The 24,325-nt window shown below is 34.2% G+C and overlaps 2 protein-coding genes, 2 non-coding genes and 1 pseudogene across 4 annotated transcripts; 4 read left to right on the forward strand and 1 right to left on the reverse strand.

Annotated features, from left to right (window-relative positions):
* Positions 1 to 5: 5 nt before the first annotated feature.
* On the forward strand, positions 6 to 3,156 carry LOC135664160 (DNA-directed RNA polymerase subunit beta-like; annotated as a pseudogene).
* A 2,129-nt stretch (positions 3,157 to 5,285) lies between these two features.
* On the forward strand, positions 5,286 to 9,046 carry LOC135664158 (DNA-directed RNA polymerase subunit beta''-like). Its single transcript, XM_065176945.1, has one exon. The coding sequence runs from the start codon at positions 5,286 to 5,288 to the stop codon at positions 8,910 to 8,912; it is 3,627 nt and encodes a 1,208-aa protein (XP_065033017.1). The 3' UTR covers positions 8,913 to 9,046.
* A 944-nt stretch (positions 9,047 to 9,990) lies between these two features.
* Positions 9,991 to 14,566, forward strand: LOC135664159 (ATP synthase subunit a, chloroplastic). The gene has a single exon (XM_065176946.1). The coding sequence runs from the start codon at positions 10,659 to 10,661 to the stop codon at positions 11,400 to 11,402; it is 744 nt and encodes a 247-aa protein (XP_065033018.1). The 5' UTR covers positions 9,991 to 10,658; the 3' UTR covers positions 11,403 to 14,566.
* Positions 14,567 to 16,601: 2,035 nt separating this feature from the next.
* TRNAR-UCU (transfer RNA arginine (anticodon UCU)) lies at positions 16,602 to 16,673 on the reverse strand. The gene has a single exon. It is a non-coding gene; the product is annotated as a tRNA-Arg (tRNA).
* Positions 16,674 to 18,802: 2,129 nt separating this feature from the next.
* Positions 18,803 to 18,890, forward strand: TRNAS-GCU (transfer RNA serine (anticodon GCU)). Its single transcript has one exon. It is a non-coding gene; the product is annotated as a tRNA-Ser (tRNA).
* Positions 18,891 to 24,325: the final 5,435 nt, after the last annotated feature.

Below are 24,325 nucleotides of genomic sequence, written 5' to 3' on the forward strand. Positions count from 1 at the left end.
AAAATAAACGGATTCGTTCTATAGCGGATCTGTTACAGGATCAATTCGGACTGGCTCTTGTTCGTTTAGAAAATGCGGTTCGAGGAACTATATGTGGAGCAATTCGGCATAAATTGATACCGACTCCTCAAAATTTGGTAACTTCAACTTCATTAACAACCACTTATGAATCGTTTTTTGGCCTACATCCTTTATCTCAAGTTTTGGATCGAACTAATCCATTGACACAAATCGTTCATGGGCGAAAATTGAGTTATTTGGGTCCTGGAGGATTGACGGGGCGAACTGCTAGTTTTCGGATACGAGATATTCATCCTAGCCACTATGGACGTATTTGTCCAATTGACACGTCCGAAGGAATCAATGTTGGACTTATTGGATCCTTAGCCATTCATGTGAGGATTGGCCATTGGGGATCTATAGAGAGTCCATTTTATGAAATATCTGAAAGATCAAAAGAGGCACAGATAGTTTATTTATCACCAAATAGAGATGAAATATTATATGGTAGCAGCGGGAAATTCTTTGGCCTTGAATCGGGGTATTCAGGAAGAACAGGTTGTTCCAGCCCGATACCGTCAAGAGTTCCTGACTATTGCATGGGAACAGATTCATCTTAGAAGTATTTTTCCCTTCCAATATTTTTCTATTGGAGCTTCCCTCATTCCTTTTATCGAGCATAATGATGCGAATCGGGCTTTAATGAGTTCTAATATGCAGCGCCAAGCAGTTCCGCTTTCTCAGTCCGAGAGGTGCATTGTTGGAACTGGACTGGAACGCCAAACGGCTCTGGATTCGGGGGTTTCCGCTATAGCCGAACACGAGGGAAAGATCATTTATACTGACCCTCACAAGATCATTTTATCAAGTAATGGGGACACTACTATAAGTATAAGTATTCCATTAGTTATCTATCAACGTTCCAACAAAAATACTTGTATGCATCAAAAACCTCAGGTTCCGCGGGGTAAATGCATTAAAAAAGGACAAATTTTAGCGGACGGTGCGGCTACAGTTGGGGGGGAACTTGCTTTAGGAAAAAACGTATTAGTAGCTTATATGCCATGGGAGGGTTACAATTCTGAAGACGCAGTACTAATTAGCGAACGTCTGGTATATGAAGATATTTATACTTCTTTTCACATCCGGAAATATGAAATTCAGACTCATGTGACAAGCCAAGGACCTGAAAGAATCACTAAGGAAATACCACATCTAGAGGCTCATTTACTCCGCAATTTAGACAGAAATGGAGTTGTGATGCTGGGATCTTGGGTAGAAACAGGTGATATTTTAGTAGGTAAATTAACACCTCAGACAGCAAACGAATCGTCGTATGCTCCAGAGGATAGATTATTACGAGCCATACTTGGAATTCAGGTATCCACTGCAAAAGAAACTTCTCTAAAACTACCTATAGGCGGAAGAGGTCGCGTTATTGATGTGAGATGGATCCGGAAAAAGGGGGGTTCCTGTTATAATTCAGAAATGATTCGTGTATATATTTCACAGAAACGTGAAATCAAAGTAGGTGATAAAGTAGCTGGAAGACATGGGAATAAGGGTATCATTTCAAAAATTTTGCCTAGACAAGATATGCCCTATTTGCAAGATGGAACACCTGTTGATATGGTCTTCAACCCATTAGGAGTACCATCACGAATGAATGTGGGACAGATATTTGAATGCTCGCTCGGGTTAGCGGGGGATCTGCTAAAGAGACATTATAGAATAGCACCTTTTGATGAGAGATATGAGCAAGAGGCTTCGAGAAAACTAGTGTTTTCCGAATTATATGAAGCCAGTAAGCAAACAAAAAATCCATGGGTATTTGAACCCGAATATCCGGGAAAAAGCAGAATATTTGATGGAAGAACAGGAAATCCTTTTGAACAACCTGTTCTAATAGGAAAGTCCTATATTTTAAAATTAATTCATCAAGTTGATGATAAAATCCATGGACGTTCTAGTGGACATTACGCACTTGTTACACAACAACCCCTTAGAGGAAGGGCGAAGCAAGGGGGACAACGAGTAGGGGAAATGGAAGTTTGGGCTCTAGAGGGATTTGGTGTTGCTCATATTTTACAAGAGATGCTTACTTATAAATCTGATCATATTAGAGCTCGTCAAGAAGTACTTGGTGCTACGATCATTGGAGGAAGAGTATCTAACCCAGAAGATGCTCCAGAATCTTTTCGATTGCTCGTTCGAGAACTACGATCTTTAGCTCTAGAACTGAATCATTTCCTTGTATCTGAGAAGAACTTCCAGATTAATAGGAAGGAAGCTTGATCTGAATGAATCAGAATTTCTATTCTATGATTGACCGGTATAAACATCAACAACTTCGAATTGGACTAGTTTCTCCTCAACAAATAAAGGCTTGGGCCAACAAAATTTTACCTAATGGAGAGATAGTTGGAGAGGTGACAAAGCCCTATACGTTTCATTATAAGACCAATAAACCAGAAAAAGATGGATTGTTTTGTGAAAGAATCTCTGGGCCCATAAAAAGTGGAATTTGTGCTTGTGGAAATTATCGAGTGATTGGAGCTGAAAAAGAAGACCCGAAATTTTGTGAACAATGCGGGGTGGAATTTGTTGATTCTCGGATACGAAGATATCAAATGGGATACATCAAACTCGCATGTCCAGTGACTCATGTGTGGTATTTGAAACGTCTTCCTAGTTATATCGCGAATCTTTTAGATAAACCCCTTAAGGAATTAGAAGGCCTAGTATACTGCGATGTGTGATTTGATCAAAATTTTCGTTTTACAGATTCGGACTGAGAAACTGTCATCCCATTCAATCCGATTGGGGTGCCCCCGGCTCTGACATGTGTTTTGGGAGAAGTAAAAGTAACACGAAACTCAGAATTATAGGTGTATTCAATACTTCCAAATGCAAGGGGAATTGATCCATGGTCGATTCCGTATAAATAGGAATTGCTAGTTATACCTCGTGAAAAAACACTTTTTTGTGGAATCAGCTATTCCATTTCTTTATAGAGAGATTCCGTTTAAGCAAGCAAATATAGTATGGTTACAGAAGTCTATCTATCGCATATATGCTTCAAGGGGCATCATGGGATAACCATCGAGGTGAGTAGGGACCTAAAGGATCGAATAGAACGATATATAGACAAGTAAATCCCTTACGAGTCCCAAAGTATTCTTTTAAGGGGATTCATCAATTTGACGGGAAGTAGACTACTCAAAAATCCTACATTTTTATTTTGTCATAAGTAATTCGGAAAATGAAAGTAAAAAAAGAAGAATGAATCGTTGGTCCTTAGTGGGAACTTGAGTAAGGAGTAGTTCTTTGTTTGTAGGGTTTTTCGAACAAACTTTTTAAATAAGAAAGAATCCCCTTTTTGAGGTAACTACTTGAGCCGGATGAAAGGAAACCTTCACGTCCGATTTTAAAAGGGGGAATCCAATCCTACAGGAACCTATCTCGATTTTTCTTTTGCTAGGCCCATAGCGAAAAAACCTACTTTCTTACGATTACGAGGTTTATTCGAATATGAAATCCAATCTCGGAAATACAGCATACCACTTTTTTTTACTACCCAAGGCTTCGAGAATTTCGAAATCGAGAAATCTCTACAGGAGCAGGTGCTATCAGAGAACAATTAGCCGATTCAGATTTGCGAATTATTACGGGTAATTCATTAGTAGAATGGAAGGAATTAGGGGAGGAGGGGTCCACTGGAAATGAATGGGAAGATAGAAAAATTAGAAGAAGAAAGGATTTTTTGGTTAGACGCATGGAATTAGCTAAACATTTTATTCGAACAAATGTAGAACCAGAATGGATGGTTTTGTGCTTATTACCAGTTCTTCCTCCCGAGTTGAGACCAATCATTCAGATAGATGGGGGTAAACTAATGAGTTCGGATATTAATGAACTCTATAGACGAGTTATCTATCGGAATAATACTCTTACCGATCTATTAGCAACAAGTAGATCTACGCCAGGGGAATTAGTAATGTGTCAGGAGAAATTGGTACAAGAGGCCGTGGATACACTTCTTGATAATGGGATCCGTGGACAACCAATGAGGGATGGTCATAATAAAGTTTACAAGTCATTTTCAGATGTAATTGAAGGCAAAGAGGGAAGATTTCGTGAGACTCTGCTTGGTAAACGTGTCGATTATTCGGGACGTTCCGTCATTGTCGTGGGTCCTTCGCTTTCATTACATCAGTGTGGATTACCTCGAGAAATAGCAATAGAGCTTTTCCAAACATTTGTAATTCGTGGTCTAATCAGACAACATGTTGCTTCTAACATAGGAATTGCTAAAAGTAAAATTCGGGAAAAAGAACCCATTGTATGGGAAATACTTCAAGAAGTTATGCGGGGGCATCCTGTATTATTGAATAGAGCACCCACCCTGCACAGATTAGGCATACAGGCGTTCCAACCCTTTTTAGTGGAGGGACGCGCTATTTGTTTACATCCATTAGTTTGTAAGGGTTTCAATGCAGACTTTGATGGGGATCAAATGGCTGTTCATGTACCTTTATCTTTGGAAGCTCAAGCGGAGGCTCGTTTTACTTATGTTTTCTCATATGAATCTCTTGTCTCCAGCTATTGGGGATCCTATTTCCGTACCAACTCAAGATATGCTTATCGGACTCTATTTATTAACGATCGGGAATCGTCGAGGTATTTGTGCAAATAGGTATAATCCATATAGATATAGTTGCGGAAACTACCAAAATAAAAAGGTTGACAATAAAAAAAATGACTATAGGTATACGGAAAAGAAAGAACCCTATTTTTCTAGTTCCTATGATGCACTTGGAGCTTATCAACAGAAACGAATTAGTTTAGATAGTCCTTTGTGGCTCCGATGGAGACTAGATCAACGTGTCATTGGCTCAAGAGAAGTTCCCATCGAAGTTCAATATGAATCTTTGGGTACTTATCATGAGATTTATGGGCACTATCTAATAGAAGGAAGTGTAACAAAGGAAATCCGTTGTATATACATTCGAACTACTCTTGGTCATATTTCTTTTTATCGGGAAATAGAAGAAGCCATACAGGGGTTTTGTCGAGCCTACTCATACGCTATCTAAACTAAGAAATCAGATTAGGCGATGTTCGTGCCCATGGGAATTCGGGTCTCCCCAATTTCACTGGTATCATAATTTCTGAATTTCTGCGTGAATCAAGATTGAGATTGAGGAAAGGAAGTTTTCGAATCACTAACTCAGGTCCATTGTCGAATCCTACTTAGCAGAATAAATATAAGAGGTACTGTACTTATGGCAGAACGGGCCGATCTGGTCTTTCACAATAAAGTGATAAATGGAACTGTTATGAAACGACTTATTAGCAGGTTAATAGATCATTTCGGAATGGCATATACATCACATATCTTGGATCAAGTAAAGACTTTGGGTTTCCAACAAGCCACTGCTACATCTATTTCATTAGGAATTGATGATCTTTTAACAATCCCTTCTAAGGGATGGTTAGTCCAAGACGCTGAACAACAAAGTTTTATTTTGGATAAACACCATCATTATGGGAATGTACACGCGGTAGAAAAATTACGTCAATCCATTGAGATATGGTATGCTACAAGTGAATATTTGAGACAAGAAATGAATCCTAATTTTCGGATGACTGATCCTTCTAATCCAGTATATCTAATGTCCTTTTCGGGAGCTAGGGGAAATGCATCTCAGATACACCAATTAGTAGGTATGAGAGGATTAATGTCGGATCCCCAAGGACAAATGATTGATTTACCCATTCAAAGCAATTTACGTGAAGGACTTTCTTTGACAGAATATATAATTTCCTGTTATGGAGCCCGCAAAGGAGTTGTAGATACTGCTGTACGAACATCAGATGCTGGATACCTCACACGTAGACTTGTTGAAGTAGTTCAACATATTATTGTACGTAGAACAGATTGTGGCACTATCCGAGGTATTTCCGTGAGTCCTCGAAATGGGATGACGGAAAAAATTTTTGTCCAAACACTAATTGGTCGTGTATTAGCGGACGATATATATATCGGTCTACGATGCCTTGCCACTCGAAATCAAGATATTGGGATTGGACTTGTCAATCGATTCATAACCTTTCGAGCACAACCAATATATATTCGAACCCCCTTTACTTGCAGGAGTACATCTTGGATCTGCCAATTATGTTATGGTCGGAGTCCTACTCATGGCGACCTGGTCGAATTGGGAGAAGCTGTAGGTATTATTGCGGGTCAATCAATTGGGGAACCAGGAACTCAACTAACATTAAGAACTTTTCATACCGGTGGAGTATTCACAGGCGGTACTGCCGAGCATGTACGAGCTCCTTCTAATGGAAAAATAAAATTCAATGAGGATTTGGTTCATCCCACACGTACCCGTCATGGGCATCCTGCTTTTCTATGTTCTATAGACTTGTATGTAACTATTGAGAGTCGGGATATTCTACATAATGTAAATATTCCACCAAAAAGTTTTATTTTAGTTCAAAATAATCAATATGTAGAATCAGAACAAGTGATTGCTGAGATTCGTGCTGGAACGTCCACTTTTCATTTTAAAGAGAAGGTACGAAAACATATTTATTCTGAATCAGAGGGAGAAATGCACTGGAGTACCGATGTCCACCATGCACCTGAATATACATATGGTAATGTTCATCTATTATCAAAAACGAGTCATTTATGGATATTAGCGGGAGGTCCGTGCAGATCCAGTATAGTGTCTTTTTCGCTCCACAAGGATCAAGATCAAATGAATGTTTATTCTTTTTCTGTCGAAGAAAGATATATCTCTGACCTATCAATGACTAATGGTCGAATAAGACATAAATTGTTGGATACTTCTGGTAAAAAAGATAAGAAAATTATTGACTATTCAATAAGACCTGATCAAACGATGTCTAATGGTCATTTGAATTTCATATATCCTTCTATTATCCAAGGGAATTCTTATTTCTTGGCGAAAAAGCGAAGAAATAGATTCATCATCCCATTACAATACAATCAAGAACGAGAGAAAGAACTAATACCCTGTTTTGGTATTTCGATCGAAATACCAAAACAGGGTATTTTACGTAGAAATAGTATTCTTGCTTATTTTGATGATCCACGATACAGAAGAAGCAATTCAGGAATTACTAAATATGGAACCGTAGAGGTCAATTCAATCATAAAAAAAGAGGATTTGATTGAGTATCGAGGACCAAAAGAATTTAGTCCGAAATACCAAACGAAAGTAGATCGGTTTTTTTTCATTCTCGAAGAAGTGCATATCTTACCCGGATCTTCGTTGATAATGGTCCGGAACAATAGTATCATTGGAGTAGATACACAACTCGCTTTAAATACAAGAAGTCGAGTAGGCGGATTAGTCCGAGTGGAGAGAAAAAAAAAAAATATTGAACTAAAAATATTTTCCGGAGATATTTATTTTCCTGGAGAGGCAGATAAGATATCCAGGCACAGCGGCATTTTGATACCACCGGAAACAGAAAAAAAAATTTCTAAGGAATCAAAAAAATGGAAAAATTGGATCTATGTCCAACGGATCACACCTACCAAGAAAAAGTATTTTGTTTTGGTTCGACCCGTAGTCACATATGAAATAGCTGATGGCATAAATTTAGCAACACTTTTTCCTCAAGATCTCCTGCGGGAAAAGGATAATGTCCAACTTAGAGTTGTCAATTATATCCTTCATGGAAATGGCAAGTCAATTCGAGGAATTTCTCACACAAGTATTCAATTAGTTCGGACTTGCTTAGTATTGAATTGGGATCAAGAGCAAAAAGGTTCTCCGGAAGAGGTTCACGCTTCCTTTGTTGAGGTAAGAACAAATGATCTGATTCGAGATTTCATAAGAATTGAGTTAGTCAAGTCCACTATTTCGTATACCGGAAAAAGATATGATAGGGCAAGTTCCGGATTGATTTCCGATAATGGATTAGATCGCACAAATATCAATCCTTTTTTTTACAAGGCCAGGATTCAATCACTTACCCAACATCAAGGTACTATTGGTACATTGTTAAATCGAAATAAGGAATGCCAATCTTTGATAATTTTGTCATCATCCAATTGTTTTCGAATTGGCCCATTCAATGGTTCAAAATATAACAATATGACAAAAGAATCGGATCCCATAATCCCAATTAAGGATTTGCTGGGTCCCTTAGGCACTATTGTACCTAAAATAGCAAATTTCTATTCATCTTACCATTTAATAACTTATAATCAGATCTTGTTAAAGAAATATTTGCTACTTGACAATTTTCAACAGACTTTCCAAGTACTTCAAGTACTTAAATACTGTTTAATAGATGAAAATAGGAGGATTTATAACCCCGATCCATGCAGTAACATCATTTTGAATCCATTCCATTTGAATTGGCACTTTCTCCATCACGATTATTGGGAAGAGACATCTAAAAAAATTCGTCTTGGACAATTTTTTTGTGAAAATGTATGTCTATTCAAATACGAACCACACGTAGAAAAATCTGGTCAGATCATAATTGTTCATGTTGACTCCTTAGTTATAAGATCGGCTAAGCCCTATTTGGCCACTCCAGGAGCTACTGTTCATGGCCATTATGGAGAAATCTTTTACGAAGGAGATACATTAGTTACATTTATATATGAAAAATCGAGATCTGGTGACATAACGCAAGGTCTTCCAAAAGTGGAACAAATCTTAGAAGTACGTTCTATTGATTCAATATCGATGAACCTCGAAAGGAGAGTTGAAGGTTGGAACGAAGGTATACCAAAAATTCTTGGAATCCCCTGGGGATTCTTGATTCAAGCGGAGCTAACCATAGTTCAAAGTCGTATCTCTTTGGTTAATAAAATCCAAAAGGTTTATCGATCCCAGGTGGGTACAGATCCATAATAGACATATAGAGATTATTGTACGTCAAGTAACATCAAAAGTGTTGGTTTCAGAAGATGGAATGTCTAATGTTTTTTCACCTGGGGAATTAATCGGATTGTTGCGAGCGGAACGAGCGGGGCGCGCTTTGGACGAAGCGATCTCTTATCGGGCAATCCTATTGGGAATAACGAGGGCATCTTTGAATACTCAAAGTTTCATATCCGAAGCAAGTTTTCAAGAAACCGCTCGAGTTTTAGCAAAAGCTGCTCTACGAGGTCGTATTGATTGGTTGAAAGGCCTGAAAGAGAACGTTGTTCTGGGTGGGATTATACCCGTTGGTACCGGATTCAAAAAATTAGTGCACCGTTCAAGGCAAGACAAGAACATTTATTTGGAAATCAAAAGAAAGAATCTATTCGATTTGGAAATGAGAGATATTTTGTTACACCATAGAGAATTATTTTGTTCTTACGTCCCATTTCCATGAGACATCAGAACAATCGTTTACGCGATTTCATGATTCCTAAGAGCAGATTCTTTTACTTTAACTATCTTTTCACTTTTAACTATCTGTCTTTTAACTTAACTATCTGGTCCGAGTATTGATTTGGTAAAAAAAAAATAAGTAATTAAAAGACATTAATGGTTTGTACCGTGTATCAACGGTTAATTCCCGGTAGAAGGTTCCATCGGAACAATTATTTATTTCAAAGTACCTCGTCTCTTTGTTAAAAAAATAAAAAAGAAAAAACAAAAAGGAAGTGTGGGGAAAAATGACAAGAAGATATTGGAACATCAATTTGGAAGAGATGATGGAGGCCGGAGTTCATTTTGGTCATGGTACTAAGAAATGGAATCCTAGAATGGCCCCTTACATCTCTGCAAAGCGTAAAGGTATTCATATTACAAATCTCACTAGAACGGCTCGTTTTTTATCAGAAGCCTGTGATTTAGTTTTTGATGCAGCAAGTAGGGGAAAAAACTTCTTAATTGTTGGTACCAAAAATAAAGCAGCGGATTCAGTAGCATCAGCTGCAATAAGGGCCCGGTGTCATTATGTTAATAAAAAATGGCTCGGTGGTATGTTAACGAATTGGTCTACTACGGAAACGAGACTTCAAAAGTTCAGGGATTTAAGAGCAGAACAAAAGATGGGGAAACTCAACCGTCTTCCCAAAAGAGATGCCGCAATGTTGAAGAGAAAATTATCTGCCTTGCAAACATATCTCGGCGGTATCAAATATATGACGGGATTGCCTGATATTGTGATCATCGTTGATCAGCAAGAAGAATATATGGCTCTTCGAGAATGTGTAATTTTAGGGATTCCGACGATTTGTTTAATCGATACAAATTGTGACCCCGATCTCGCAGATATTTCGATCCCAGCCAATGATGACGCTATAGCTTCAATCCGATTGGTTCTTAACAAATTAGTATCCGCAATTTGTGAGGGCCGTTGTAGCTATATAAGAAATCGTTGATTATGATTAAGAATAATTAGTTAATTATTTGGGGATTTTATAGATTTATTGGATCGGTTACTATTCTTGAATTAAAAAAAAGAAAAAACAAAATGGAAATGTGGGCATATTGATAATATGTTATGATGTTATGTGATTTCTTGGTATCCTATGTAATTTCTTGATATCCTAAATATACGATTGATGAATACAATTAGTGATTCAAGTTGGTGAGTTGAGAAAGAGATGGTTGAATCAAAATAATTTATTTTTTGAAGTTCAATTTTTGTTAGAGGACCATATGAATGTTATACCATGTTCCATTAAAACACTCAAGGGGTTATACGATATATCGGGTGTAGAAGTAGGCCAACATTTCTATTGGCAAATAGGAGGTTTACAAGTCCATGCCCAAGTACTTATCACTTCTTGGGTAGTAATTGCTATCTTATTAGGTTCGGTGATCCTAGCTGTTCGGAATCCACAAACCATTCCGACCGGCGGTCAGAATTTCTTCGAATATGTCCTTGAATTTATTCGAGACTTGAGCAAAACCCAGATTGGAGAAGAATATGGTCCTTGGGTTCCCTTTATTGGAACTATGTTCCTATTTATTTTTGTTTCTAACTGGTCAGGTGCTCTTTTACCTTGGAAAATTATACAGTTACCTCATGGGGAGTTAGCTGCGCCCACGAATGATATAAATACTACTGTTGCTTTAGCTTTACTCACGTCAGTCGCATATTTTTATGCGGGTCTTAGCAAAAAAGGATTGGGTTATTTTGGGAAATACATTCAACCAACTCCAATACTTTTACCAATTAACATCCTAGAAGATTTCACAAAACCCTTATCTCTTAGTTTTCGACTTTTCGGGAATATATTGGCTGATGAATTAGTAGTTGTCGTTCTTGTTTCTTTAGTCCCTTCAGTAGTTCCTATACCTGTCATGTTTCTTGGATTATTTACAAGTGGTATTCAAGCTCTTATTTTTGCAACGTTAGCTGCGGCTTATATAGGTGAATCCATGGAGGGTCATCATTGACTAGCTTTCAAAATAGTCTTTTTATTATTATTTTTTATTATTATTATTAAGTAAGTTTATCCCAATTCATGCGTGGTTCAAGATAATCCAATTGGTTGGGGAACATAATAACGTATTACTATATGACTTAGAGTTTTAGGAGAAAAGATGGACGGTATTACAGAATTGTAAAAAAAAAAAGAAGGGTTGGGGAGGTTATACTAGATGTATGTAATGTCTATAAGCTCGGACCCCGTCTATGTTTCTAGGAATGATTCTAGAATCCGATTTAATCTAAAAAAAATGCGGGTGGTTTACGTTATGGAAGAAACAAATATATATGTCATATTAGAATGACATTAGATATTCATTAGTTATATAAGGCTATCCCTATCATCCTATATAACATCACTATATTACATAATTACATGCTATTACTTAATTACATGCTATTACTTAATTACATACTATTACTATTTTTATAATCATAACTTCTACTCTGTAATCATAATATAATCCTATACATAATATAAAATATAATCCTATACATAATATAATCCTATAATGATAATATAATATAATAATAATATTAATATAATAATAATATAATAAATATAATAATAAATAATAATAAATAAATAAATAAATATAAGTAAATAAATATAAGTAATAAAATAAGTATTAGTTAACATTAATAATTAGTTTAATAGTTAATATTAATATAAGTATTAATATTCATATGTAAAATATCTAAGTATCAATTAAGTATTAGTTAATATAATCATTTATAATTATATTATCGATAATTATTAGTATTAATTATTACTATATATTGATATTGGTACTACTACATACTTTTATATTACTACATATTGATATATTGATATTGATTTGTATTGGTATTAATTTGATTGATATTGATTGCAGCTCACACTGCATTTAGTCACACTCCATTTAGACGGATTTCAATATCAGTCCTTCTATTTTGTCTGTGATTGTGGATTGAATGAACAAAGAGATGAACTCAAGAATGGTGTAGTAAAGAACGAAGAATTAAATGAAAGAGTGGTTCGAAACAAAGAAATACAATAGTTAGAACTGTATGCATATGGATTTACAAAAACTCCATTATGGGTAAAAACGAGATAGTTGTGACGATTCAGTTCAGTAATTTAGTAATATTATCATTTCAATTCGGAGTTTTTAGTTACTTCGGACCGCTGGATCTTAATGATAAAATGAGTAATAATTCATTGGTTGATTGTATCATTAACCATTTCTTTTTTTTTGTGCGAGGAACTTACCATGAATCCACTGATTTCTGCCGCTTCCGTTATTGCTGCTGGATTGGCCGTGGGGCTTGCTTCTATTGGACCTGGAGTTGGTCAAGGTACTGCTGCAGGCCAAGCTGTAGAAGGTATTGCGAGACAACCAGAAGCAGAGGGTAAAATACGAGGTACTTTATTGCTTAGTCTAGCTTTTATGGAAGCTTTAACAATTTACGGACTGGTCGTGGCGTTAGCGCTTTTATTTGCGAATCCTTTTGTTTAATCCTAGAAATAAATAGAAAAAAGTACCTTACATACTTTTTTCTTATTTTATTAACTTTAACTTGGAATTGCCCTTTGCTTCTTCGAATTATATTTACACTTTACTTATAAATTACTTATTTGTTGAGACAATACGCCAGGAAGGGCTGATTTGAGGATGAGGAATTACCAGATTCGCTTGCTTTCTTCCTTTCTGTCCTTAGCTTAGTACAATAGAAAACTTTTTTACTTTCATTGTTCGAAGCGTTTCAACAAACGAAATAGTTATCAATTGATATGAGATCTAAGACCTAAGTAAAGTATCTTATTGGAAACTTCTTGAAAACTTAAAAAATAATAAATTTCAAACAAATGATTTAATCTATTGCCATTAAATAAAGTGGAAATGAAATTAATAAAAAGAAATCGATCAAAAAAAGGCGAGTGAAGTGATACAAAAAGAACTCTGTTCTTTGTTAGTCCTATCCATAAGAGAGGGGAGCATATGAAAAATGTAATCGATTCTTTCGTTTCCTTGGGTCACTGGCCATCCGCCGGGAGTTTCGGGTTTAATACCGATATTTTAGCAACAAATCCAATAAATCTAAGTGTAGTGCTTGGTGTATTGATTTATTTTGGAAAGGGAGTGTGTGCGAGTTGTGTATTTCAAGAATAGGTTGGATCCATCCAGCTGCACTTTATTTATGGTATTTATAGGAGAAATAGGAAAAAGGTGCACGATCTCGACGAATTACTTCTGAATAAATTAAGAAATCATATGTAAGAACCATAGCATTTCGTGACTTATTGGTAAATCCACTTTGATTCTCTATCAACCAATAATGTGAGACCATTAACATGGTTAAAGCTAAATTGTTTAAAGTCCAGGTAAAACATGGTACTCTTTCTACCACTTCTACCACTACGTTAGTAACGAAATGGTTAAAAAAAAAATAGTTGGTAATTTATTTGATTTGATATAGAACACTCATATCGATAAAAGAATTTGAACCATTTACTAGAAAAATGAGCACTTTGCTTTTTTTATCTAATGCCGAAATGACGACCTATGTATAAAAAAAGAGGAATTTTTGGACTTGAAGAAACAAATAAAAAATATAATAATTATTATTTTCATTTTTTTAAAATGAAAAATGAAATAGAATTCTAAAAATGAAAATGATAAATAAAATACAAAACAAATATAAATAAAATACAAATAAAGAAACAACTTTGCTGACAATTCTAGATTTTTGTCTGGTCTAGTCGGAAGAGTCCTCCTGATATTCTGGTCTTGTATCAGTTTTGACATCTTTGAATACAAACAGAAAAGAGAGGGTAGGCTCATTACATTAAAAAAGATATGGGAATACCCACACCATAAATAAAACATTAAAAAAGATATGGGAATACCCACACCATAAATAAAATAAATAATTGAGCGTGAGAGCCAAATGAATCGAAAGATTCATGTTTGGTTCGGGAAGAGATCATGGAAGTTTTGAAATTAATGATAAGATAATCTACTTTCATTAAATGATTTATTAGATAATCGAAAACAGAGGATTTTGAATACTATTCGAAATTCGGAAGAATTACGTAAAGGGGCCATTGAGCAGCTCGAAAGAGCCCGGGCTCGCTTACGTAAAGTGGAAATGGAAGCAGATGAGTATCGAATGAATGGATACTCTGAAATAGAACGAGAAAAACAAAATTTGATTAATGCCACTAGTAATAGTTTGGAACAATTAGAAAATTACAAAAATGAAACCCTTCAGTTTGAACAACAAAGAGCGATTAATCAGGTCCGACAACGAGTTTTCCAACAAGCCTTACAAGGAGCTCTAGGAACTCTGAATAGTTGCTTGAATAGCGAGTTACATTTCCGTACGATCCGTGCTAATATTGGCATTCTCGGGGCCATGCAAGAAATAACTGATTAGCCCTTCTTTTTTTAGTTATAGTTTAGGCATTATTTTTATCTTTTCCTTCCTAAAAAGAATAAAGAAACACTAATGGTAACCCTTCGAGCCGACGAAATTAGTAATATTATTCGTGAGCGTATTGAACAATATAGTAGAGAAATAAAGATTGTGAATACCGGTACCGTACTTCAAGTAGGCGACGGAATTGCTCGTGTTCATGGTCTTGATGAAGTAATGGCAGGTGAATTAGTAGAGTTTCAAGAGGGTACAATAGGCATTGCTCTGAATTTGGAATCAAATAATGTTGGCGTTGTATTAATGGGTGATGGTTTGATGATACAAGAGGGAAGTTCCGTAAAAGCAACAGGACGAATTGCTCAGATACCTGTGAGTGAGGGTTATTTGGGTCGTGTTATAAATGCTCTGGCTAAACCTATTGATGGGAGAGGTGAAATTTCAGCTTCTGAATCTCGGTTAATTGAATCTCCTGCCCCAGGTATTATTTCTAGACGTTCTGTATATGAGCCTCTTCAAACGGGGCTTATTGCCATTGATTCGATGATCCCTATAGGACGCGGTCAGCGAGAATTAATTATTGGGGACAGACAGACCGGCAAAACAGCCGTAGCCACAGATACGATTCTCAATCAAAAAGGTCAAAATGTAATATGTGTTTATGTAGCTATTGGTCAAAAAGCATCTTCTGTGGCTCAGGTAGTGACTACTTTCCGGGAAAAGGGGGCGATGGAATATACTATTGTGGTAGCCGAAACGGCGGATTCACCTGCTACATTACAATACCTCGCTCCTTATACGGGAGCGGCTCTGGCTGAGTTTTTTATGTATCGTGGACAACATACTTTAATAATTTATGATGATCTCTCCAAACAGGCACAAGCTTATCGCCAAATGTCTCTTCTATTAAGAAGACCTCCCGGTCGTGAAGCTTATCCAGGAGATGTTTTTTATTTGCATTCACGACTTTTGGAAAGAGCCGCTAAATCAAATTCTAGTTTAGGTGAAGGAAGTATGACCGCTTTACCGATAGTTGAGACTCAATCTGGAGACGTTTCAGCTTATATTCCTACTAATGTAATTTCCATTACAGATGGACAAATATTCTTATCTGCCGATCTATTCAATGCTGGAATCCGACCTGCTATTAATGTGGGTATTTCCGTTTCCAGAGTAGGATCCGCAGCTCAAATTAAAGCCATGAAACAAGTAGCCGGCAAATCAAAATTGGAACTAGCGCAATTCACAGAGTTAGAAGCCTTTGCACAATTCGCTTCTGATCTCGATAAAGCTACTCAGAATCAATTGGCAAGAGGTCAACGATTACGCGAGTTGCTTAAACAATCCCAATCAGACCCTCTCGCAGTGGAAGAACAGATAGCTACTATTTATACCGGAGCGAATGGATATCTTGATCCGCTAGAAATTGGACAGGTAAAGAAATTTCTCAGTCAGTTACGTAGCTACTTAAAAAACAATAAACCTAAATTTCAAGAAATTATATCTTCTACCAAGACATTCACCGAGGAAGTAGAATTTCTTTTGAAGGAAGCTATTCAAGAACAGATCGAACTGTTTTTACTTCAGGAACAAACATAAATTTCTTACTTTTATTCTATTCTTGGTATATTCTATTCTTAGTACAAGAGTAATCATTGAGAAATAGTTCTGATTCGAATGATTCAAAAAGGGTTTCTTAGTATAGCCATTTTTAAAAAGTATAGCCATTTTAAAAATAGATGGAAATAAATTGCGTCCAATAGGATTTGAACCTATACCAAAGGTTTAGAAGACCTCTGTCCTATCCATTAGACAATGGACGCTTTTCATTCCTATTTTATTTTTTTGTATTCTTACTTTCTTTTGTTCGGATAAAAAATCAAATTACACGGAAAATATTTTAGGGAATAAAAAAGAATGCATATCTAAATTGATGGTGCATGTATGTATAATACATAATAAGATGTATAATACATAACATAATAAGATGTATAATACATAATAAGAAATATGGAGCGGGTAGCGGGAATCGAACCCGCATCGTTAGCTTGGAAGGCTAGGGGTTATAGTCGACGTTGCTTGATCACTTTTAACGTCTCTAATTCAAAAACCGAACGTGAAATTTTGATTTCATTCGGCTCCTTTATGGAAGATTGATGTATTCCTAGAGAAAATTAGATCCATAACATCTATGTCAGCCTTTCTGTCTGAATGTATCCCAAACTACTCGCTTACTAGATGATCCCTCTAGAGGAGAGGGATTATACCAAATCCGTCTAGTCTAGTTACTTCGTTCCCTATTTCCACTCGCAGGATCCCGAGGAAAAGAATTTGGTTTCCACCGAGCTGAAACAATATGCTGATGGTTCTAGTAAACCAAAACCACCCTTTTCTAGCTTGTTTGGCTTCAATTTCCCTTTTACAACACCAAAATTTAAGATCTAGTTACGATTGGAAATAAACTTTTGTATCTTCATCCATAGATCCTTTATTCATACTCATTCGATTGGAAGAATTGATCCAATTCAAAAAAAATTATGTTTCACGACTCCATATACATAATCCAATTTTCTTATTCAATTTCGAAAATAGAATTTCTAATTGGACTTTGGATACAAATCGTGAGAATGTATGTTCTTCCTCAAATATGCTATTGAGAGGTAAAGGATTAAACCCTTTTAAGAAATAAAGTTTTTGATCGGAGTATGCAAAAAACCGAGAGACCCCTTAACTTTTTAAGTTGTTAATAGAACGAATCACACTTTTACCACTAAACTATACCCGCTACATATACATTATTGTATATGAATGGACTATTTGTCGAACAAGGGAGTGAGACGCAATCAAGATAGCATTAAAATTATAACGTTGACACATATTTAGTCCCGCCAGCCAGGGACTTAAAAGGCGAAGAGCACAAAGCTTTTCTAAATAACATATATAAATTTAAAAAACAGTATAAAGTTATACTTATACTTTTCCTTTGCTGGATTGCTGGCATTCTCAGTCTGTCTGAAGGGGTCATTGAAGCTGGACAAAAAAAGAGGTACTGGCCCGGCCAGTACTTAACTAGGACCAGGCCGGGAGAATAAACCTTTCGTACAAAATTAAAGAAGTAAGGTTTTCTTTCTATTGGAGATACCTGTTTCGAATCTTATCTAAATGGAATTCTTGATCAAATTCGTTCTTGACTTACTCTTAACTTACTTAAATGAAACTTAAATTAAATTACGTAAATGTAAATTAACTTAAATATAAATATAATTATATAATTACTTATATAATTACATTACTTAAATTATTAAAATTAACTTAACTTAATATAAATATAATTATATAATTATAATTATATAATTACTTAATTATATAATTACTTATAATATAATATTATTATAATATAATATTATTAATTACTTAATTATATAATTACTTATAATATACAATTACTTATAAAATTACTTATAATATAATATTATAATATTTAATATTATAATATTTAAGAAATTTTTTATTACATAAAAAAAACCTTTAATTTGTTTTTTCTTTACTTTAATTGAAAATAAAATTTCAATTCCTTTAACCTTTAAATTTAGATTAGAATTTATTAATAATTTTAATTTTTAATTATTCACTTTTTATTTTTTTTTTATTTCATCTGTAATGAAATCTATTCTATAATTAGAAATTTTAATAGAATGTTTCATATTTCTAATGATAATGTTATAATTATAATGTTTAATATCTTTCTTAAATTATAATGTTTAATATCTTTCTTAATAAAAAATATTATATTAATGTCTTTCTTAAACTTAATAATTAATATCTTAAAAATTAAAAATTTTTTCTTTTTTATTATTTTCTTTTCTTTTTTTATTTAATTTCAATTTAAATTGAAATAGTTAATTTCAATTTCATTTGAAATTTTATTGAAATTTCAATTTTATTTAAATTGGGAGAGATGGCTGAGTGGACTAAAGCGGCGGATTGCTAATCCGTTGTACGAGTTATTCGTACCGAGGGTTCGAATCCCTCTCTCTCCGCCCGCTCTGATTACTTGATACTTTCGATTTCGAAGGAATTTCGATTCCTTTATTTTTTTATAGGTAAAGTGAATATATGGAATAGATAAAATAATAAGAAAAAATTAGAAAAACAAAGAAAACTCAATTTTTTTTTATTCCTCACGTCCAGGATTACGTCCCGGATCATTAGATAAGAATCCGAAGATGAAGAGAGAAACAAAGAATATCACTACTGTGTAAACAAAGAGTTTGAGAGTAAGCATTACACAATCTCCAAGATAAGATCATTTTAGAAAAAGGGAATAGATTACCTATTTTTTCTTTTTACCACATATACTATTTTGTTTGATTTGACATCATACCCCCCAAAATGGAGTTTTTTGATTTGAAAAGAAAAAGAAAGTCACTTTTACGAATTTCTTTGTAATAAGATTTTTATTCCTTCCTCACAAAAATTTTCTTGTCATATCGACAATTAGGTATTGTAGGGGGACCTAGACCTAATAAACTCCTTACTCACTGAAAGGTCAGAACGAGTAAATAAACTGATCAAAATTCATCTCCGCGGTTACTCAATATACAAGAATTTCCATTTTTTAATCGAGGGTTTATAATTCTAATGTAAGACTTAGCCGATCTTATCCATTTTTATAATTTTTTTTGTCGAATAAATCATGAATGGATTTGGCAAAGTATTAAGGATTTTATCGAAAACTTACAGCAGCTTGCCAAACAAAGGCTAAGAGAAAAAAGAGAACAGGTATGACAGGCATCACATCTACGATTGGATTGAAAACGGCATAAGCTTCAGGCAATTTGGCAAAGAAAAAACTATTCGAATAAAGGACAGAATTAAGACAGATACAGATTAAGCTAAAGATATTAAACATAACAAACATTTCGTTCTTGTAGATTAGATAATTTTATTTTGATTGAGTTATTTTTATAAGGGAAAAATGAAAAAGGCAAGTCAAAAAATCCTTCTTTTTTTTTGAACTCTCCCAAATCAAAAATCCTTCCTTCCATTCTCAAATGAGAATACAAGGAATTCTACTTTCATACATTATCTTAATTGAATTCTATGTAATGATCAATTAACTTTTTTGATTCTATATCTAATCTACATGTGTTGAATCCTAGCAACAAACAAAATACCCCATATGTTTTTATTATGTATTATGTATTTTTTTGGGGGGGGGGATTGACGAATAACTAATTCTAATAATAGTCTTGACTAGTGCCAAACAGGAAAAATGGGGCGTGGCCAAGCGGTAAGGCAGCGGGTTTTGGTCCCGTTATTCGGAGGTTCGAATCCTTCCGTCCCAGATCGTTTCCATCAGAAACAAAAGATGGGATCACATTGTATCCCACATAAAACGGAAAAATCTTAAAGAGAACAACCTTTTCTTTTGTTCTGAATTCTTAGAATGTCTTTTGTTCTGAATTCTTAGAATGAATTCTTAGAATGGATTCTTAGAATCCATTTGATTTATCACAAGCATAATAAAGTGTCAAATACAGGTGGAAGTTTTTTTGAATAAAAAAAAGAGAAATTTGGGGTCTATCATTCACATTCATAATATGCTCGTACTATTGTTATATTCATTATGTCCCATATTCATGAAATATGAATTCTAAATATGAATTATAATTCTCACATGATGCATTCCGAATTGAAGCGTGAAACAAAAGCATCTCTATTCCCTTCCACACAAAGCCTAAAGTCAAAAATAGGGTATCCCAATTTCACATTCTATGTGAAGACTAAAGAGTAGGGAGTTTGTCGTACTAATTTCATCACTGGTTTTAAAACTTCTAAAGCTGTGCTGTGGCGTGGGAAAAAATAGGATAAAAATTGTCTGAATTCCATTTCTTTCTATCTTATATCTTAGATGCCTCAAATGAAAATAATTGTAAATCAATGTAACGTAGCGATTGGGGGGAAATTTTGATATTCCATATATTTTAACTTGATTTTATGGAATTGATGGAAAAATTGTTGAACCTGAAGTAAAACAAAATCTATATAAACTAAAATAAACAAGGCCTACGCTATGCCTATATGTATGATATATATTGTGTATTGTTATTATATCTGTTGTATTTCAATAACAATGTTGTTGTATTTCAATAACAATGTTGTTGTATTTCAATAACAATGGCCTTTCACTTAAGTGAAAAGAATTTGTGGAAGGGGATCTTTGATTTTAAAAATATCCATGATTACCCCCAGTAACAATATTCAGATTCTTTCTTTCAGATGAAAGAAAGAATAAGGATCTTAATGTTGCCGTACATGAGACCTTTTCTATTTCATACTCATGAAAATAGATAAACTAGATTATCAATTTACTTCTTTGGTTAAAAGAAAACCAATTGATAATTCAATTGAACATGGTAAAATTTATGTCTCCTTAGGGAATGAAATATCTGCTAAAAATTTTTAGCTACTCATTGTGATTGCGTCGACTTGGTGATTGAATTAGAGATCCAGTTTAGTCATGACTAGAAAACATAGTTCCAGTCATGATGTTGAAGTCGGAGATTTTTAAAACATTTTTTTATGAACTCTTGGTTGGTACTCGAAGAAATATGATAAATCAATAGTATCTAGAAACTTACGACCTTTTTGTTTTTTGGTCATTGGAACAGTTTATTTGACTAATAATTTATTTTTTTCCGGGATTGGAAATATATTAAATTAAAGGATTTGAGGTTTATAGTTTTTTTGTTCTAGAAAAATAGATTCTGCATTTCATGATTGATCGTCCCGAACAATCTGTTGGAGATGTAAAGTAAATAAGTCTTAAGCAAACATCTTTCTTAGAAATACGTTTCATTCATATGATAGAATATCGAGTTAAAGAAATTGGATCCTTGCTGAGCTTTCTCCGGATAAATACAATACTTATCTATCCATAGAATACTTATCTATCCATAGGTATAAAGTATAGACTATTATATAGTTCCCGTTGTTCCCATCGAGCCAATGACTATTCATGATTACATATTAAATCAATTCCATTGCGGTTTGAAATTAAATTGAATTCTAAATTAGAGGAATGTTATGGTAAAACTTCGTTTGAAACGATGTGGTAGAAAGCAACGTGCGACTTGAAGGACATGATCCGCTGTGGATTTTTACATCCACCATTTTCTATACAAATGAAGATGCTCTTGGCTCGACATAGTTTGTTCTGTTCCATTAGGAATCTAATTTTTCTTAGGTTGATAGTACATGATGGAGCTCGAGCGGAAAGGATTGATTCATTTATCAAGGGGAAGAATCTAGGGTTAGTGCCAATCAATCAATAAGTTAGACCAGCTTTGTAAGTATATCCTTAAAATATAAAATAATCGGAATTGATAAAACTATTTCGATCAAAAAAAAGTGTATCACAGAGGAATCAATTCTTCGTATTCTATTTCTATGGGTATTCTATTTCTATAGAAAGAAATAAAAAAAACAAAAGGTATGTTGCTGCCCTTTTGAAAGGAGTAAGGATCACCGAAGTAATGTCTAAACCCAATGATTTTACAAAGCAAAGATAAAGGATTCCGAAACAAGGAAACACTATTTTCAATTGTCTCAAAAATTGGATCAGAATTAGGAATAAAAATAGATTCGAGATGAGACAAACAAAAGAGGTTAGAGACGGCTCAAGAAATGTCTAAGGATTTCCCTTCGAATTCTGTCAGAATTACCCAACTTGAGTTATGAGTACGAATGAAATTTATTTTTTTTTTTTTTTTAGGAAGAACAAAATAATAATAATGAATTAGACTATGATTTGAGTCATTATTTTGTGTTTACTATTTGATATTATATACAGAAAGATATACCGAAATAAAAATAATTTTTTCTCGAGCTCGAGCCGTATGAGGAGAAAAACCTCCTATACGTTTCTGGGGGGGGATTGTTTATGTACATCTATCCCAATGAGCCATCTATCGAATCGTTGCAATTGATGTTCGATCCCGAAGAGAAGGAAGAGATTTTCGAAAAGTGGGTTTTTATGATCCGATAAAGAATCAAACTTATTTAAACGTTCCCGCTATTCTATATTTCCTTGAAAAGGGCGCTCAACCTACAGGAACTGTTTATGATATTTTAAGTAAGGCAGAATTTTTTAAAGAAAAAACCTCGAGTTAATTAAAAGAAAAAACAACAAAATTAATAAAAAAGGGGGGAGATGATTAATATAAAATCTATCTTTGTATAATTTTTTACTTACAATTTTTTACCTAAAATTTTCCCTTTTCTTGCTCTATTCATACTTAAATTTACTTTTTTCTTGTTATAGGAATCCACCAACAAACAAGGGATTAATCTTGCTTATTGTACCTCTATTGATTGAGTAAACCCGAGATTTTTTCTTTATCTTTTCCTTATTTTTTTCCATCAAAATTTCTTATTTATGTTGTGCCAACCCAATACAAATCCTTATTTTATTTACTTTATTTGTTATTTGTTTTCTCAACATTGCATTCATATTGACAATGGTGTATCGAACAAATATAATTGATCATAGATAAATTAATTGATCATAGATAAATAAATCTCTTTATCCAGACCCCATATTGGGTTTTAACTTCACTTTTACTCAAATAATGGGTTTTGCATTGTTGGGTTTACTGTCATATAAGACGTATTTTGGAATTTAACTTAACAAAAATAAAAAATTGATAAAAAACTGGTAGGTCTGTCACAATTTTAGCATCTCTTTTAGGAATCTGGTGTTTTTAAATATGATCTGTACATTTTCTATTTATTTTGTATAATCGATCATAAAACATAAAATATTTTTTTATTTATTATTAGTTCAATGTTTTGATGGGGTCGTGCAGTGCAATTTAATGGATTTTTCATTTTTATCGTATCTACATATCCTATTTATTTTATTTTATTCGGGTTGCTAACTCAACGGTAGAGTACTCGGCTTTTAAGTGCGACTATGATCTTTTACACATTTTGATGAAGCAACAAATTCGTCCAGACTATTGGTAGAGTCTATAAGACCACGACTGATCCTCAAGGGTAATGAATGGAAAAAGTAGCATGTCGTAATAAAAAAAATTTCTTATTTTATTAAATATTTTATTAAAAAATTACAAATTCAAATGAAAGTGGAACTTTTAGTTTATCCTTACTGGATCGCTACAAAAATAAAAAATTTTTGGAAGGGAAGGGGACAAAACAAATTCACATTTACAGTTGGGTCTAGTGAATAAATGGATAGAGCCTATGGTTCCAATTTTGGTAAAACAAAAAGCAACGAGCTTATGTTCTTAATTTGAATTGAACGATTACCCGATCTAATTAGACGTTAAAAATAGATTAGTGCCTTATACGGGAAAGGGTGAGTTCTCCTGTGGGTGGACCATTGATTCTTTTTCCTTTTTTTTTAATAAATCCTAACTATTCTTTATTATGGATTAGAAACGGATGTGTA

Source organism: Musa acuminata, unplaced genomic scaffold (assembly GCF_036884655.1).
Source record: "Musa acuminata AAA Group cultivar baxijiao unplaced genomic scaffold, Cavendish_Baxijiao_AAA HiC_scaffold_807, whole genome shotgun sequence".
Taxonomy (NCBI): Eukaryota; Viridiplantae; Streptophyta; class Magnoliopsida; order Zingiberales; family Musaceae; genus Musa; species Musa acuminata.